The sequence below is a fragment of the Chaetodon trifascialis genome, chromosome 23, assembly GCF_039877785.1.
Source record: "Chaetodon trifascialis isolate fChaTrf1 chromosome 23, fChaTrf1.hap1, whole genome shotgun sequence".
Taxonomy (NCBI): domain Eukaryota; kingdom Metazoa; phylum Chordata; class Actinopteri; order Chaetodontiformes; family Chaetodontidae; genus Chaetodon; species Chaetodon trifascialis.
In genome coordinates, this window is record NC_092078.1 from 6,317,791 (window position 1) to 6,334,992 (window position 17,202).

The 17,202-nt window shown below is 42.8% G+C and overlaps 2 protein-coding genes across 3 annotated transcripts; one reads left to right on the top strand and one right to left on the bottom strand.

Moving 5' to 3' along the window:
* Positions 1-32: 32 nt before the first annotated feature.
* On the bottom strand, positions 33-7,936 carry nelfa (negative elongation factor complex member A). 2 transcript variants are annotated; one of them, XM_070993534.1, is made up of 12 exons: positions 7,922-7,936; positions 6,526-6,735; positions 4,733-4,904; positions 3,832-3,993; positions 2,836-2,925; positions 2,592-2,719; positions 2,435-2,504; positions 2,230-2,318; positions 2,035-2,122; positions 1,594-1,922; positions 1,379-1,478; positions 33-793 (listed from the first exon to the last, which is right to left on the bottom strand). In XM_070993534.1, the coding sequence occupies exons 2-12, from the start codon at positions 6,733-6,735 to the stop codon at positions 609-611; spliced, it is 1,623 nt and encodes a 540-aa protein (XP_070849635.1). In that variant the 5' UTR covers positions 7,922-7,936; the 3' UTR covers positions 33-608. The 2 variants fall into 2 exon arrangements, with proteins under 2 accessions (XP_070849635.1, XP_070849633.1); XM_070993532.1 differs by lacking the exon at positions 7,922-7,936 and having other exon boundaries at positions 6,526-6,789.
* On the top strand, positions 6,724-11,054 carry nicol1 (NELL2 interacting cell ontogeny regulator 1). Its single transcript, XM_070993535.1, has 4 exons — positions 6,724-7,725; positions 7,947-8,093; positions 8,847-8,935; positions 9,940-11,054. Exons 2-4 carry the CDS (start codon positions 7,982-7,984, stop codon positions 10,009-10,011), a joined length of 273 nt encoding a protein of 90 aa, XP_070849636.1. The 5' UTR covers positions 6,724-7,725; positions 7,947-7,981; the 3' UTR covers positions 10,012-11,054.
* Positions 11,055-17,202: the final 6,148 nt, after the last annotated feature.

The following is a 17,202-nucleotide window of genomic DNA, read 5'->3' on the forward strand; positions in this document are numbered from 1 at the left end:
AACCGCGAGGAAGAAAGATGAAAACGCCGCCCTGGAGTCTGCTGTCACTTTATTTTCTTCCCTTCTTTTGAAAAAGGATGAAAAATTATTAAACATCTACCAGAAGGCTCCCAGCAGAGCTCGACAGCGTTCGCGATTCTCCGCCGCTCTCTCTTTCGTCACCTCCGCGATGACCGTCGTCGTCCTCCTTTTTTATTTCTTCTCCCATGATTCTGTTCTGAAAGGTCCAAGATAAGCTGCGAATGTCACATTCATACAGAAAAATACAGACAGCTCGTCTCCTCTTCGCGCCTCTCGGTACGAACGCTGAAACGTGCCGTCGTCAGAAAGATTCTTCCGGCGGCATTCAGGAATCGGAGGCGACTTAAGAACAGAAACAATAAAAAGGGTAATGGAAACAAACAAAAAGTACAGAAATATTCTTCATAGAGTCCTGCATGATGGCAGCGCAGGCAAAGGGAGGAGCTCTCTCTCCTTGATGATCTCACCTGCCCAGTGCTCGATTTGGCCCAAACGTGTATGCAAATACTTATGTGTGTAAACTTTTTTTTTCTTTTTCTCTGAAGTGGATAAGAAATTGTGGGTGTGTGACTGAGCGAGCGAGCGCCTCAGGAGGTGTTGGTGATGGGTTTGTATTTCTTGAGGCGGGTCCACTGCCCTGTGGAGTAGTTCATTTCGAAGACTGTGTCCACCAGCATGGTGGTGCTGCCGGTGCCGTCGGCTTTGGGCAGGACCTCCGTGTGCTCGCTCAGCTTGATCTGGATGATGTCCCCCTGCTCCGGGCAGGGGTTCTCTGCAGGACAGACCACAGGAAGCAGACCAGTTACTACTGGTCCCACCGGGCGTGTGTGTGTGTGATGAGGAATCATCGGGGACTGTGGTGAGAGTCAGCCACTGATTTTCATCATTCCCCAAAATGACATTTAATATGATCACTCAGACAGATATGCAAACTCAAGTAGCTAAGACTGACTACTGGGAATTTAGATCCCCATATGTCCTGAATATCTGCCGAAATCTGGTCTGATTTCATGGAAATACCGGCTGGATCTCATGACTTTTAGCATGTAACTATAACACCACACACCACTTATGATAGATACAGCCTGATCTGTTACCTCACCTGTATATTAAAACTAAACAGACAAAACCAACGTTTTCAGTCCTTAAACCACTGAAATTATAAATGATAATAATCTGAAATATTATGCTGAAATGGCTGCATGTGTTTCCTTCCCTATAACCTCAGGCCAGCGTGATGAAGATGCTCATATGACACCATACAACACATGAACGTGTTGAGATGAATATGCACTCGGTATACTCAGTTAGGGACTGGCTCTGTGAGAAAGATGAGACCATTAGCTCGCTGCTGTACCTCTGGATCCAGCCATGAAGCCCAGGATGAGCGCCTTCTCTGGTCTGGTGACCTTGTTGGCCGTCTTGAACATCTCCTGGGCCGCGTACATCTGGTCTCTCTGAGGAGCAGAAACAGAGACTTTAGCTGGCTGAGCAGATCGGTGAGAGCTGAACCACACAGAACGCTGAAAAGGACTTCATGAGATGTTCTTCCAACACTTCGCTCCACCTCACCGTGAGTGACAGATTCTTTTTGGGCTGGGGCTGGGCCGGTGTGGGGGTTGGCGTTGGGGTCGGGGTCTGAGGCGTGCTGGGAGGCTGGGCTGGGGTCTCCGGCTGGCTGGCGGTCGCAGCTGCAGGGGGCCCGTTGCTGGCGGGGGTGGAGACCGGCGTGCTGGGGGACGTGGGGGTTGCGGGATTGGCCGTGTTGCTCGCGTTGTACATGGGCGTCCTCTGTTTGTACTGGCCAGGTAGGGTGGCAGTGGCGCCGGCGCCCGCTGTCGCTGACTCCTCTGGCTGTCGAGCCGACTGCAGCGTGTCCCGTCCTGAACCACCAGCGTTCGCTATGGAGTGAGGGAAAAGACAATGTGAGACCGACTTCATGCTCCTGCAGGGAAGTTTTCTTTGCCTCTTTGATCCGCTGAGTGCAGGACAGGACAATGCCGTGCGTCTAACCTGGCTGTGCCTCGGAGCTGGGAATGTAAGAGGAGGAGGGAACCATGCTGGGTGTGGCTGGTAGGTAGCTGGTTGACGGCAGAGGATTCTGGAAAAGAAAAGATTATGTTATGACAGGGGCAGAAAAACTGAGGAAAGACAAAGGAGGGGGTAACACGAGACAAAACAGGAACATCAGAGACGGGAGGGAAGCACCTGTGCAGAGACGAGGCCGGCGGCGTAGTCGGGTGTCGTATTTTCCACCACCGCTTCTTCTTTGGCTGCTTTCTCTCCGGTCTCTGTTTCTACAGCAGAAGAAAACATTAAATAAGCATCAGTGCGACCACATGTTCTCTTGACTAAGACATTGAGGGCGTAGCTGTAAAACCTGGGACTGACGGAGGCCTGGAAATATATTTACCCAAAGTCTTTCTTCTCCTCTTCGCTTCCCTTCCAGCTCCGACCATGTCCAGCTCTGAGATATCTAACAGCTGAAAAGCAGGAGCAAAAGTCAAACCTCACATTTATCCAAGAACTGAATGACTATAAAACACAACCACACAAAGATGCAACCTCACCTTGACCCCCCTCTCTTTACGCAGGGGCGTCCGTGCAGGGGCGATAGGTGTACGGTTACTGGGAGGGCTGAACATACTGGGGGCAGTGGGGCTGCGGAATGGGGCCTTGGGAATCCCTTTGAGAGGAGCTGTCATGACAGAAGACAGAACAGTTGACTTTTTTGGCTGATATTGTCATGATTAAAATAAGGTGTCAGCGCTGAGAGAGTAGATGTGTGGCGGCATTTATTGAACTTCAACTCACTCGTAGTGTCAATCTTTTTGACCAGCCCTCTCCCTTTGGCATGAAAAGGCACTCCGGCTGTCTTTTTCAGCTGCTGGGCTGTCTCTGTGGCTAGAGTAGGAAAGAGGATACAACACAATGAAAAAACATACACACAATTGCAATTTCCTGTATTCTAACTACAACATTGTGAGCCAGAGGGTCTGGGACAGATGTGCATTAACAAATAAATAATCAACACACACATTTCTCTGATCTTGTACACATTTGTAACATCAGTTACGTAGTGTAACTGCAGGTTCTGTGATACAGTAACAACCCTTTAAGGCTATTGCTGGTGGGTTTATCCCTCATGCGCCTGCACAGCACTGAACAAACTCCCATCCATGCTCAGCTACTAGATGGGCCACACTTCCAGTGTCATCCGAGGATAAATTGCATTGAGACCGGACAGTCGGCTCCTGTAAACAGCTTTTCTTCAGCCACCCACGGGGCCAGAGGGGCCCAAAACGTAAGAAGGCTGCGCCTATACTCATAGAACCTGCATCAGCATCATATTTCACATAGGCTTTGCCCTCTAAGACTTTCACTTGTGGGATAAGGGAGAAGTAGGATATAGTCCGTGCTGCACCAGGTCGTCCGGTACCACTAACACAAGTAGTGAGAGCCAATACGGCACCCCGTGATGAAGAAAAACACACATTTCTCATGTGGCAACAAGGCTGGAAACAGGGGAGCCTGCTGCTGAGAAGCAGAGAGGAAAAAACTGGCCACACATGCTGCTGCAGCAGCCAAAGCATCTGTTCTCTGCTGCTTCTCTGCTTGAGGACGGTGAGCACAGCAGGAGCACGGTGCCTGTGGAGTCAGAGCCCGGCGTGCATGGGATAAACCCACAAGCCCTTAGAGGGCAAAGCCTAAATAAAATCGAGTTGAAATATGCCAACGCACACCACAGTAAATAAAAGAAGACACTGATATGCTGTGTTTGTGTATTAGATGAAGTGTGAAGTAACATACATTTCTGCAGCAGCTCTGCTCTGAGGGTGGCACTCTTGGGCTTCCTCTTCAGCTGGAAATGTTTGACAGGGGGTGTAAGAGGTCCCACCAGAGTGGTTAACGCGCTCTTGTTCAGGTACTGGCACTCCAGAGGAAGCATGGCCGATGCCTCACACTCACTCACTGGGGAGGAGAAGGGGAGACATTGAGCAGCAATTCACCGCAGGACACTTCAAAGTTAAAAGTCTGTGCTTGCTTTAAGCGTCACCGCTCACTTTGCTACCTGACTTACTGACGTTCAAGACATGTTAAGTACTCTAGCTGACAAAATACAGAGAACTTCTTTTGCACATAGCACTGTTGTTACAGGTGCAAGTTTTGTAGCACAGGAGGATGCTGAAAATTATGTCAATCATATCAATATTTTTATATATTTATATGGGATTAGAGCTTAATTTGTACTGTTCATGTGAAGCACACAAACCCTCACCTCAAACAAACCATCAGTTTGTGTACAAGGAATTAAACTGTGTCCAGTTTTATAACAACAGCCTAAATAACCTCAAGCATAGACAGTTCTGTGTGATGAACAAATACAAAGCAAACTACAAGAAGTACAGAAATATTTCAATCATAAATCTTCTCTGTAGCCTCAGTTATGTTAACCTTCACTCAGCTGGATTTCCCAGTCACTGTAAGTGATTCATATCATTTTGTAATGACCAGTGATGGTCATCAAGAAAGGAAGTCCCCACACTGATCAGCCGAACTGACACCATGTTTATCTACACAATGGGCCTCTCTGGTGGTTCACCAACCAGCATTAGGAAGTACTTCTACTAAAGAAGGTAGTGTAAATACTGCTGTGTACATGCATTTATTGCATGCAATTAAACATAAAAGAAGATCACACATTCCTGACCTTTCTCCCTGAGTTCTCCAAGAATATCCTGCACATTTGGATTCTGCTCCTCCAGGTCCAGATTGAGAGAGCCGGTCTCTGGGAAGGATTTGAGGATGTCTGCAACCATCAACACCCAGGGCTCTGAGTCCACCGTGGCCAGCTGGATTATCTCTGACAGGGCCTCTTTCATCTGGCCAGAGAGGATGGCAGTGTAAGCGAAATAAAGGGCGAACACATGCTGCCTGAAAGTTCATGATCAGTTAATAACTTATTACTGTTTAACAAACTAATGATTGTTAATCTTCCAGTTTAAATGTGGAATTTATCAAAATGTAAAAATAAGCCCAGCCAGCCGTCTTCAATTTACTTATTTTTCTGACCGATACCCTAAAAATCCAAAATGCATTCAAGTGACAACATCAAACGAATGTAAGCAATAAAAGGCGTCACATTTAAGAGGCAATTGTTTCAGTATTTATTAAGAAACAAATACCACTTTGCTGGAGAAGCCCTTCAAATGTTTTGCAGCATTTCTGTGTCATACATGACGGCATACTGGACTGTTCACCAGATTAAACCGTGCATTTGAAAGCAATTAACCGAGAAAATGATTTACAGATAAGGAGAATAATCATCAGTTTCAGCCCTAATATTAACAAACCCAATTCTTTGTGTCAGTCCTTTCACAAGCAGCAGTGTCAGATATCCTCCAACTTCTCCATGTTAAGGATTTGCTGCTCTTTTCGTCTTATACAGTTATATATAGTTTGAACATATTTAGGTTTTCATGTTTAGGTGCACCTGTATCATCCTGGGCACCATGATGGTCATTATACACATTTTTCAAAGCTTTAATGGACCAAATAATTTGTCACTTGTTCAAGAAACTAATTGGCAGATTATTCAACAATGCACATGATTGGTTTGTTGCAGCCTTAATGTCAATTCATTAAAATTAGCTGCACTTTGTGCAGCTGCAGCACAGCAGTCCACCTTTAATAATGCAGAAGGGGGCATGCTTTTATTTATTTTTTCACATTTTACATTTATTTTCTCATTCCTTACACTTCTGTACTGTTATGACCTGTAGGACTTCACATTGATGTACTACCACTTACACTTACATAAAGCATCTCAATGCTTCTTTCACAATTTGTCAGACTACACAATATATCTGAGTTGTACGTGCAAAGACTCACAAGACACTACTGCAGATGTAAGTCCTTTGACTCTGTTTAGCAAACTGTGTGAATATGCACGACACAGTGATGACAGCGATCTAACGTTTGAAAGCTTAACAAGTGATATGTCCGACAAGATGCTGGTACCGCCCTCCAGCTCTGCAAGTTAGCGCTCTTGTGCCCATCCCACCATAATGTCTGTGCGAGACCCGCTAGGCTAATGTTACCCGTCGTAGCTGGCAAACCACTGCGGAAAAACAGCAATTATGTATTCACGTCAAGTTAGCCGTGTAGCTACCTAACGTTAACCTTAATGCGAGTTAATGCTGTTCTCTGGAGACTGAGGTAAACACGTCAGAAAAAGACGCAGGAACGTCAACTTGATGCTTCTTGGTTAGCTAACGATGTTAACCGTCGCCAGTCGTTAAAGATAGAAAGCTAACGATAGTTTAAGGTTTAATCGCGTAGTTAGACATTTCACCGAAAGTCTAACACAACACAGGAATAGGAGAGTTTTGATTTACCGCAACTAGCCGGAGATTAAGCTTTTTTTCTAAGCTGTTTATAAAACTTAATAATTAGCTTACCTCACCTGTAAGGCTAACAGCTAGCTAACGCACAGCGACCCACCTCGTCAACGGTCCGCCGGGGAAGATGCAGCATCCCGAGCAGGAGTTTCAGCTTGACGGGCGGCGATAAGCTTGAAAAGCACAGCCGTATGTTGTCGATTACTGACACGGTGAGGAGAGAAGCGATGCTCGGAGGCGTCCAAAGCTCGTCCGTGGATCCCAGTTTGTTGTGAAGCCACAGGCCGGTGTCGCTGTCCTTCATCGACGCCATCTTGGAAAAAGAAGTGTTTTGAGTTCGGGCATTTTAACGGGCTACCTAAGAAAACATTTAGGACCCCGCCCACAGCCGGGTGGGGGGGCTTGTATCAACACCGAGCCATGAAAAATCAAGTGGAAAAAAGAAAGATATATGTCAGCTTTAAGGTTATGGCTGTATTATTGTTTTGATCAGTTTTGTCTGTTTGCATGTTATTTTGTTAATAAAGTTTCAAAAACGGCGCAATTCACCTTACGAATGTAACTATCTGGGTATATCTGACAGAAAGGTACACATTATTTAAACATTTTAAAAGGTTTTATGACATCTCAAAACATGACTAAAAGAAGTGGAAATGATGAAACACTATAAATGCACATTGCATTGCAATACATATTAATATAAAAAGAAATACCAAGATGCTTTACTCAAGTAAAAGTAAAAACGTTTACTTCAGAGTAAGTTGATAAGTATTCACAGAAAAAATGTTTGTAAAAGTAAATCTAAGTGAAAGTACCCATAATGCAGAATGGCTATATAGAGTGTATATATATTAGTATTATTATTTCTTGTGTATTTGAATGCAAGCAGCATTTTAATATGGTAGTTGATTGAGATGGTGCTAATTAAAGTAATTTCCATGGGCCTACTCTCGTACTTTAACGTATATTTTATAAACTGGTCCTATGCTTGTATGTTAAAAATTAATATAAAAAATATCTGGTAACTAAATCTGGAAGATAAATGTAGTAAGGTAGAGTATATCCCTCTGAAATGAAGCGCAGTGGCAGAAAACGGAAATACTTAAGTGTAAACTACATCCAAATCGCCATTTTTCAAATGCCTTTAATTTGAATATTTTCACCGGAAGTCTTGATTCTGGTCCCCAAAGCCAAATTTGATATGCCCCGCGCATGCGCGCTCGTTAAATCCACATAAAACAATCCCGAGGTGGGCATCTTGCGCTGATCTGGTGTTCTGCAAAATATCATCGACTGATTCGCGGTAGGTGAACAAGCAGTTTGCTAAATCAACTCATTCTTCTCAGTAAATTGTATATTTTTTTTTAAACACGTACAAATATGTGGCAATGAAAACTGGACTGCTTTCCAAACAAAGCCTATTAGATTGTGTTTGATTGATTGACTGACGGCCGCGTGAGGACGTTTACCGTTTTGTTGTATTTCTGCAAACCGCACACCTGTACATTTCATGTCTGATTCCAGAGGTGAGCGATCACATCATCATCATCCTCATCAGTATGGCATCCAGCGGCTATCTGCAGGCAGCGGTGCTCCTGCTGGCGGTCCAGCTCCTCTGTCTCGGTGCAGCTGATGCGGATCAGGAGAGTGGGACTGTCATCCCGGCCGAAAGTAGGTGGATTTAAACACGAGACTGGGCTTTTTGTGCCTGTTCGGTGCAGGTTTGTAAAGGTTTGCTGGGTGGAGATCGGTCTGGTGGTAGTCACAGGCCAACGATAGCAGGTCCCCACAGAGGTTTCTCATTGGGAATTGTAGGTCATCCTCATTGGTGTATATACACACCACAGCATGAAAAAGGGCCTGCGCTGCAGCTTTAAGACCCCTTTAATCATCTCTTAAACAGTGTGGACATTTAAAGATAAAAAAAACCTTTGCTTTTGTTCTGCAGCCACCTTTGGTGACAATTGGAAATTTGACTGTTTTGTGATGGAAAAAACAAACAAAACACTGGGATCCAGCCTTTTATGTACTTTATTTAAAGGAAAAGCTTCTGAAATATCAGTCACACCAAAACGTTGACCTCTCCAGTGAAAGCCAAATTGATAAAACCAACATAAATATCCCTTTAAAGCAACACTGTACGTTTTAAAAGTAGAACTAACACAATCTCGGTTGGTCTGGTATGACCACTAGCTTATGGTGGCTAATATTAGCTGATGTTAGCAAGCCTTAGGTAAATATAACACCTCTGAGTCAGGCCACTGGCTTTATCTACCTGTGCTGCTGCTGCACAACATCTAGTCTGTGATGTTTACTTGTGACCACAATCTACAAAGTATTAATGCAAATAATCCACCTGGGATAATTCAGGCGACCGAGAAAACATAAAGGTGCATCGTGTGAATTCTTCCCTCTCGTTTCCAGGTCGCCCATGTGTGGATTGTCACGCCTTTGAGTTCATGCAGAGGGCACTGCAAGATCTAAAGAAGACCGCCTTCAACCTCGACGCCCGGGTAGGTGGAGTCCAACAAAATCAGCTCATTTCCTGTGATGATGGTGACTTTGGATATACTGGAGGTTTTATGATGTGCAGTCATTTCATTGCGTTTAATGTGATTTTATGAAGGTTTTTGCATTCGTTCTGTTTATTCATATCACGTGATTGTACTTAGTTCATTCAGCAGGGCCAATACAAGTCAGTGTTGTCTTATAGGGAGAAGTAAAGCCACAGATATAACGTCTGTGTGGCGCTTAGCTGAAGCTAATTCCCAGCTAGCGTCCCTGGTTCGGTAAAAAAAACAGTTGTGATGAAACACTTCATGCACTGGCGAGGTCTTTCTGTGTTTTAAAGATCTAAGCTTTTGCCTTTGTGAATGTCTTTAATTATATATTTTTGTAAAAACTTAAATGAGAATATTTAGCGAGTTTCATCTGATGCTCCATTTTCCCATTAGCATCTGCTGTATGCCACTGAGTGTGTTACAGCATACCTCTAAGTGTACAAGGACGTACAAATGATATTTTCTTTATTTATGTATATGATCCAGCTATTAGCAAACTATAGTTAAATTGGCACATACATTGCTGCATGATAATGAACCCAATAATAACCCATAATGACCTTGATAGCAGGCTGATACTTTTTGATAAATTGTTATCAAATAATATGAAAATAACACTTTTTCCAGTGTCAACAGTGAACCTTTAAACTCAATAATAATGTTTTATTTCTGTCTTTTACTGCATTATCTTTAATACTACTATATTTAATACTTAATACTAGATGTCCTGGCTGATGAGCTCGAGGTCTTTAGCAGAATTATATGCAAACAAAAACGTCTCACTTATTACTTTATTGAACCTATGATGCAGACGGGTTGGAGGATGTTTTTTCAGCCCAGGGTAGCGTCTGCAGGGTCTGCAAAAGTCTGCAATATAGAGGGTTTTTGAGCAGTGAGGAGGTGGAAATCACAACCTTGAGCTGAGCTGATGTGACACGTTGCTTTGTCCACGGCAGACGGAGACGCTGGTGCTGAGGGCCGAGAGGAGGGCTCTGTGCGACTGCATGCCCACCAACTCACTGCGCTGAACGCCCGAGGACACTTCCGCCCGCCACCACACTCTGACAACAACCCTGTTCTGAAACCTCCGCCATGCACAGCGATTTTCATCTGATCAACACAACAGGCACTTTATTTTCTTTTCTCTCACGTCACCGTCGAGTCAAGCTTTCATTTGACGCCACGCATCTTTAGGGAACTTCTCGTTTGAGCTTATTCGGGCCGACTTTTATACCACAGACGTTTTACATGGTGAAACTAGTTTGTCTCCATCGTCATCGGGTTTGGGTCCGTTCTCATTTGTCTCCTACGAAGCATAAACTATTTTTTGTACTTTTTAGTATTTGACTGTATAATGTAGATACAGTAGAATGCATCGGTAACTTCACTCGTTGAATGTGTTGTATGAGATTAATGTTTACGACGATTACACACATTGAACTGTAGCATCACGTGGAATTTATTTAACTGCTCAAGTTTAATAACAGTTTTTAATGACTTCATTAAACGACCAGATTTCACTGATTAGAATGAATCGGTTGCTTCTTTCACAAGAAAAAGTTATTTCTTTGTAAAAACCAAGTTTTTTTCTTAAGAAATATGAGAAAAAAAATTGACGTTTCAGCAGAATTCCAACAATATTTTCGGACTTTTGTTTGTTTTTTAGGCGGAAAAAGCGTACTTGTAAGTCTTGATTTAGCACAGCACTGTAGCATGAATTTACAGCACTTTTTGTTAACCTACTGTTGATATAGATTGTATGTATAGATCCGGTACATGTACACGAGTATGTGTAATGGAGGTGTCTACAGACTTTGTCTTCTGTGTCTGACAAAGGTGTATGCAAGGATGGTGATGAACAATATAGTTTAAAAGGAACTGCAATATCGGCAACGGGGGGGAGGGGGAGGCCGGATAGAAGAGCGCAAGCTGCAGCAGGGGACATAGAGATAGAAGTAATAAATGTCTTATTGTTGCTTGTTCATGAACAGTGTACTTTGTTAATATTACGTCTCAAGACGCCCATTTATTGTCTTAATGTTGTACCTATCAATAAAAACAATGAATGATCTTTAGTGCCTCTGTTATTTTCTTTCCCTGGCTGGGACTTTTATTACAGTTCATCAGTGTGATCCGTGATGAAGAGGCACCATGTGGCTTTGTGCTGGCGTTAATAAAGACAAATTCATTCATTCATTCATTGTGGACTCGGCTCGGTCTCGCAGCTCAGTTGTAGGTGTAGCACTCTGATGACTATGTGTAAAAAATGTGTAAAAAGTATTTCCACCTCTACAATGGTTTAATGTCACAGATGAGAGAAGAGAACCAGTGCTCACATTGTAGAAACTGCAACCAGTGGATTCAACTGTTGGTTGTCAGTAAAGCTGCCATTTAATTTAATACTTCCATGCCATGAATCTTATTTTCTTATATGTTGTCCATGTGAAAGACATTATTATACCTATGTTCATACATATAAAAGAAAAAAATAGCAAATATTTTCAGGTTCCAGCATCTCAAGTGGGATGATTTGCTGCTTTTGTCTGTTTTATATCATTGTAAGTGGAGTTTTTTTTAGTTTTGGACTGCTGGAGAGACAAAAGAGAAGAGAGAAGAGATGTCACATTGAGCTCCAGGAAACTGTAATGGGCATTTTTAACTCTTTCCTCCACATTTAAGACAAAAGTATTCATCCATTTGTTAAGTTTGACAGACGAGCTGATGCCACGCGGAAACACCTTCGCATCAGAAAACACTAAAATGTAGATTTAGTTGTTTCAAGTGTTGATTCCAGTCTACTCGGGAGTGACAGCAGACTGTAAATTGAGGTGTTGCGGCTCTCTGTCTTTTAACATTTGTAGCACAGATTACGCTTTTATGGATTCATCTAAAGCTGAATGTCTCAGAGCAGCACCTTGAATCACAGCGGCACGTCCCCTCTGTGTTCATTCATCCAAGGAGCAGGTCTGCAGGGCCTCACCCCTGTCACCATTGCGTGTGTGCGTGTGTGTGTGTGTGTGTGTGTGTGTGTGTGTGTGTGTGTGTGTGTGTGTGTGTGTGTGTGTGTGTGTCAGCTACCAGTCACACAAGTGATGTTATAAGGTCTTGCTGTTTTAGCTGACCTCATCCCCTCCCACACACACACACCTCTTTATTTATTTACATCAGGGGAAAAAGAAAAGCTGCAGTACCCGCATCTCCACCAGCAGGGGGAGCTCTACGTAAAGGCAAGCTGCCAGCTGTGTCGCAGCACTGCAGCACTCTCTACTTCCCCCATGGCTGTAAATGCAGATGGGGTGAAACACTGTAAATAGAGACAAAAAGAGTGAAGCGAGGCACTAAAGTGGCCACTGAAGTGCCTGCAGTGACCTGGCAGGACTCTCAGCCCCGAGGCACCACCATGAACCGCCAGCAGCATCGAGGCAAACCCCCCTTTTGCTGCACCACCGCCTCATTACAGAGGATGCTCCAGTTCTGTTTCTGAGGCAGCTTAACATGGCAGCTTTTACAGGAAGCGGTGACTGAGAGGTTTGAGTACGCAGGGACAGCAAGTATACGCTGAATCACTCTGAAAAATCCTTGTTGTCAAGCAGCCTCCACTTTCTTTCTCACTCCCTCTCCCACTCACTCACTGGCTTGATCTCTCCACAGAAGCCTTTCAACTTTTCTTTCATCTGCTCCTGGAAAAGCTGACTGAATCGCTGCAGCGAGCTAAACCCTCAATGCTTCCTTTCCCCCGTCTTGGTATTGATTTGACCTTGCCATAAATGTTCGCAGTTTGACTTTTTATTTTTTGCACACTAGAAGCCAACCCAGTCAGGATGAATCTGAAGCAATAATTCAGCCCTGTGCTCAATGTGGAAATGAGTGGAAAGATCAGAGGTCAGCGGTAGCACAAGATCGCACATAGAGGTACATATTATATTCACAAGAAAACTAGAGTGGTGTCAGATGAGCAGGTACCCATTATCGACACCACTCGTCACATCTCAAATGTGTCATTTGGAACTGATTTTAAGTGGATGCTATAAACCTATTGATTATATAAATGTGAATATTGTTTATCTATTACCTTTAGCTGCTTTAGCTAAACATTTAAACTGCCTTAGTCATTGCTTTTAGCTCTTTCCACTGTAAATCCATTAGTTTAAGATAACAATTTCCACCGTTCATCAAGCTAATGATTTGAACATCATGAGCTAACGTCCAGCGTTCATCCATTAATTTGAGCTAACCATTTTAACTGTTTATCGTTAGCTATATTAGCTATAGGAATTATTTTAGCAACACATTTGAACTGTTTATTCATTACTTTCGGCCATTTCCTCTGGTAATCCTTTATTTCTTTCTAACAACTTCCAACGCGAACAATTTGAACCTCACAACTTTTAGCTAACTTCCCCCTTTCATCCAAAACTCTTAGCTACTAAATTGTTGATTCATTTCTTTTAGCTAACCATTTGACCTGTTTATTATCAGCTAACTGTTTAATCTTTGTACCCATTACATGCGCAGCATATCTGAATTGTTTATCCAACACTTTTAGCTATTTCCACTGTTGATCAATTTTCAGCGTTCATCCAGAATTCATGACTTTTAGCTAACTTCCATTGTTCACTCATTACTGTTGGCGAACCATTTGAACTGTTTATGATTAGATATTTAAACTGTAAATCCATTACTTTAGCTAAATATTTGTATTGTTTATTCATTACTTTTAGCCAACGTTTGAACAGTTTATTGATTTCCTTTAGCTAATGTACCTAAACCATTTATCCATCGATTTAAGCTGTTTCTGACCTCAAAGTGAAGTGCACATTTTCAGCGCCTTGACATTTCTCTATATGCCATCATGATTGAGGCAGCTGTATTGTCCCAAAATGGAAAATCGTAAATTAATGGCTCAAGTGACATTAATTTGATCAAATACCCTCATTTTGTCTGATATTTAAGCTTGTTTCATTTGTTGTGAATACCAGATAGGACAGTGTTGTGGGAGTTACGGTAAATGTTGTCAGTCAAGATATTTTGATTTTGCTGCAACCAGAAATGCTCTTTCGGAAATGCTGATTCACTTGGAGAGGTCTGTTAAGAAAAATACAGAAAAAAAACTCAATTTCATCCAATATACATGAACTGAACTCTGTAATACAAATGCTTTAGCTATTATATGTGCTATTTTCTTTATTAAAGGAGCTATCACCTTTGTAAGCAGATATTTCAGTCTGCAAAATATGACACTCCTTCCTGTGCGCCATTTTCGAGCAGAGGACTTCGTTCACTTTGCCATCAGACTTCCAGGAGTGAATACATGGATCTGAACACACAGACACACACATGTTCAAACCCCATCAAAGAAAACCTGAAAGCACTGGCAAATAATGTAAATCATAGCAGAGATTAGTGTTTACATGGTGGTCATCACAAAACAATCAAGAGATGCTGAGAACAAAGACCAGCAGCTGGTGTGAAATGAAGCTGCGAAAAAAAAAAAAAAAAAGCTGTTCACCAGCTGGTAACGCCTTTTCCTGATGAGGAAACGGCATTAACAGCAAACGCAACGTATCAACACAAAAAACCACCCACATGATGTAGAGTCACCACTGGATTGATGAGGAAAATCAACTTGACAGCCCCTCAGCCTAAAAACTTACTTTAATTATATCAATTAACGCTTTCAAGTGACACAACACCAGGCTTGGCGTCTTTACCATGAAGCTCCATAGCGGAGCTCTGGTTAGTGGGAGGCCACAGCAGCAGCAGGAGGCTGGGGAATTCACCAGTGTGAGCACGGCACCATGAATAAGACATACGTGATAATACATTAATTATACATAAGTATATTTCTGCTGGGCTGTTATAAATCAATTATTATATGACAGTATTAGAAAACGCCTGACCTGTGCTGCAGAAAAATGTAACCAGGAGAGACGCAGGGAGTGAGGAGTGACAGAGGAGGAGATGCTTGAAATGAGGAGCAGCTGCAGGCTACGTAGTACAATACAGATGCACCTCAGTTTCAACCATACAGTATGTTTATGTATCTATGCTGTAGTGGGGTGCCCAAAATCAGAGCATCTTTAATTGTTAAAGCCTCTAAAGTTTTTTTTTCCATGTAGTCACTGTTAATTATTGACGACTAAATGAGCAAGAATCAAAGATAAAGTTAGGAAAAACTCATGATGAGGTCAAGTGGCGTTCTTCCATTCCTTCCCGTTCGTCAGGGTTGCTCTCAGCTGCTTCATGAGCGGGTCGTTTAAAACACTTCATGACTATGGCCACAGATCAAACACGTCTCCAAATCCCAGGATGGCACTGTGCCTCTGACCTGTGAACACAAGAGGGAGACAGTCCTTCGGTTGTGAGCCAGGACACACACACACACACACACAATATACAACAATATTTAACATTCATAGTAATGACAGTAATACAGTATCTATGAGGAGTTTGGAGCATTACTTCTATTCTTAAGGAGAGGATCTGAGAATTGCTTCCAATGCCATGTATGTCATAACACGAGTGCTACAATAGAAAATACAGGAATCAAATAAAAATGTCATTACAAAATACACATATCATATCATGGAACAGTGCATCTATAGGAATCCAAAGTCAAAGGACATCTAAAATGTTTTTGGATAAACTGCAACTAAACACAGTTCTTCAGTGAACCCACATTAAAAGAATTAGAAATCTGAGTGTATCTGAGTGCAGAACAGCTCTTCCTTGTGGTTTTCCATATTACAGAAAGTACTAAAGTTTAGGATTAACTGCAGAATTTTAGAGGTCAGGATAACCTGCCAAAAAAAAAAAAAAAAAAAAAAAAGACACAGGAAGAGATGCAAAATGGCTGCGAGTAATGTGCAGTGTGGGGGTGGGGATGCTCAGATAGGTAGGAGGGGTTAGATGTCGGTGCCCAGGGGCCCAGCATTTCATAATCTGTCCACGTATGCTTCTGATGAATAATCATATCATAATTATAAGAGCACCCGTTAGCTCAATGAAAGCTCCTCGCCTCTGTCTCACATTACAGCTCTTTGAACTGCCTCGCTGTTGAAAAGTGCTACACGGTTAAACTTGTCCTCGCTGAAGCCTTAAACTTGGGAGGAGCAGGTCAGGAGGTCACGGCAGGAGCAGGAGCAGGAGAGGCAGCAGTGGCATGACGTGACCTTTGGAGGGGGGGGGGGTTTCCTCAGCTGCAGAGAAACACGGAGTGTCAGAGGTCACATTTAGGGTTATTGGAGCAGTATGTGGGGCTCTGTGCGGGGATGAACGAGTCAGGGGATGCAGGGAGGAACAAAACACTCTTTATTTGTGGCCATATGAGTTTGTAGTTTATTGACTTTGATGTAGAATGAAATATCATGACAGATATATGAAGGATCTGGTGCAGCTGTTTTAGAGAAATGCTAGCAAAGAATGCTAATGTATACATGCATAGGTTATAGTGTTGGTGTGTAGTGAGGGATCTGACGCAGCTTTAGCTGTGGTGAGCGCAGAGCATCTATTGTACATAAATGACTATTAAATCCACACGGCAAAGTCTGATAACCATGAATTCTGGACTTGCTCACCTCTGACAAAAACACAAACAGCCTGAAGTCAAACAGCGATCATCAGTCACACCATCGGACATGTGACAGGCATCTGGCTGGGACCTCTTGTTCGGCTGCTTTAAGACTCTTTAGTGTCCCTCTGATGAAAACATTGTGCTCCTTTATCGTATTTGTTCTACTGTTTTTGTCACTGCACTGCTCGCTGTAAACCAGCACATGTGATTTGTGCTGCAGAAACAGTTTCAGTTTCTTTTACAAGCTGTCAGAGGTAAGAACACTGGCTGGAGATTTGACATATCATGAAAAGGTAAATGTGCTGACCGCAGATGAAACTGCTCTCCATGACAACTTGAATTTCACAGCACATTTCGCATCTTACCTTTATTCTCATAATCCAGCGTAAACGCAGGCTGACTCACATCACACGCAGCGATCAGCTTGGAAAAAGTAAGAATATTATAATAATAAATTATTAAATGAAATTGTGATGTAGACCGCTGTTTACACACAGCGTGGAATAGACAGGAACGCTAACAGCACATTAGTGATTTAAGTGCTTTGAGCTGCTGCTGGGTGAGTGCTGTTACAGGACCTGGCTGCCCGGCTTCTGACACTTCCCAGGCTTTTAAACAAAGGGAGGAGGCTAAAAGATGGAGAATA

Coding starts and splice junctions, on each gene's coding strand:
- nicol1 (XM_070993535.1), top strand. CDS start 7,982: ATGGCATCCAGCGGCTATCTGCAGGCAGCGGTGCTCCTGCTGGCGGTC. Junction 8,094..8,846: donor GACTGTCATCCCGGCCGAAA/GTAGGTGGATTT, acceptor TCTCGTTTCCAG/GTCGCCCATGTGTGGATTGT. Junction 8,936..9,939: donor CCTTCAACCTCGACGCCCGG/GTAGGTGGAGTC, acceptor TGTCCACGGCAG/ACGGAGACGCTGGTGCTGAG.
- nelfa (XM_070993534.1), bottom strand. CDS start 6,735: ATGGCGTCGATGAAGGACAGCGACACCGGCCTGTGGCTTCACAACAAA. Junction 4,905..6,525: donor CCCGGCGGACCGTTGACGAG/GTGGGTCGCTGT, acceptor CTCTCTGGCCAG/ATGAAAGAGGCCCTGTCAGA. Junction 3,994..4,732: donor TGGAGAACTCAGGGAGAAAG/GTCAGGAATGTG, acceptor TCTCCTCCCCAG/TGAGTGAGTGTGAGGCATCG.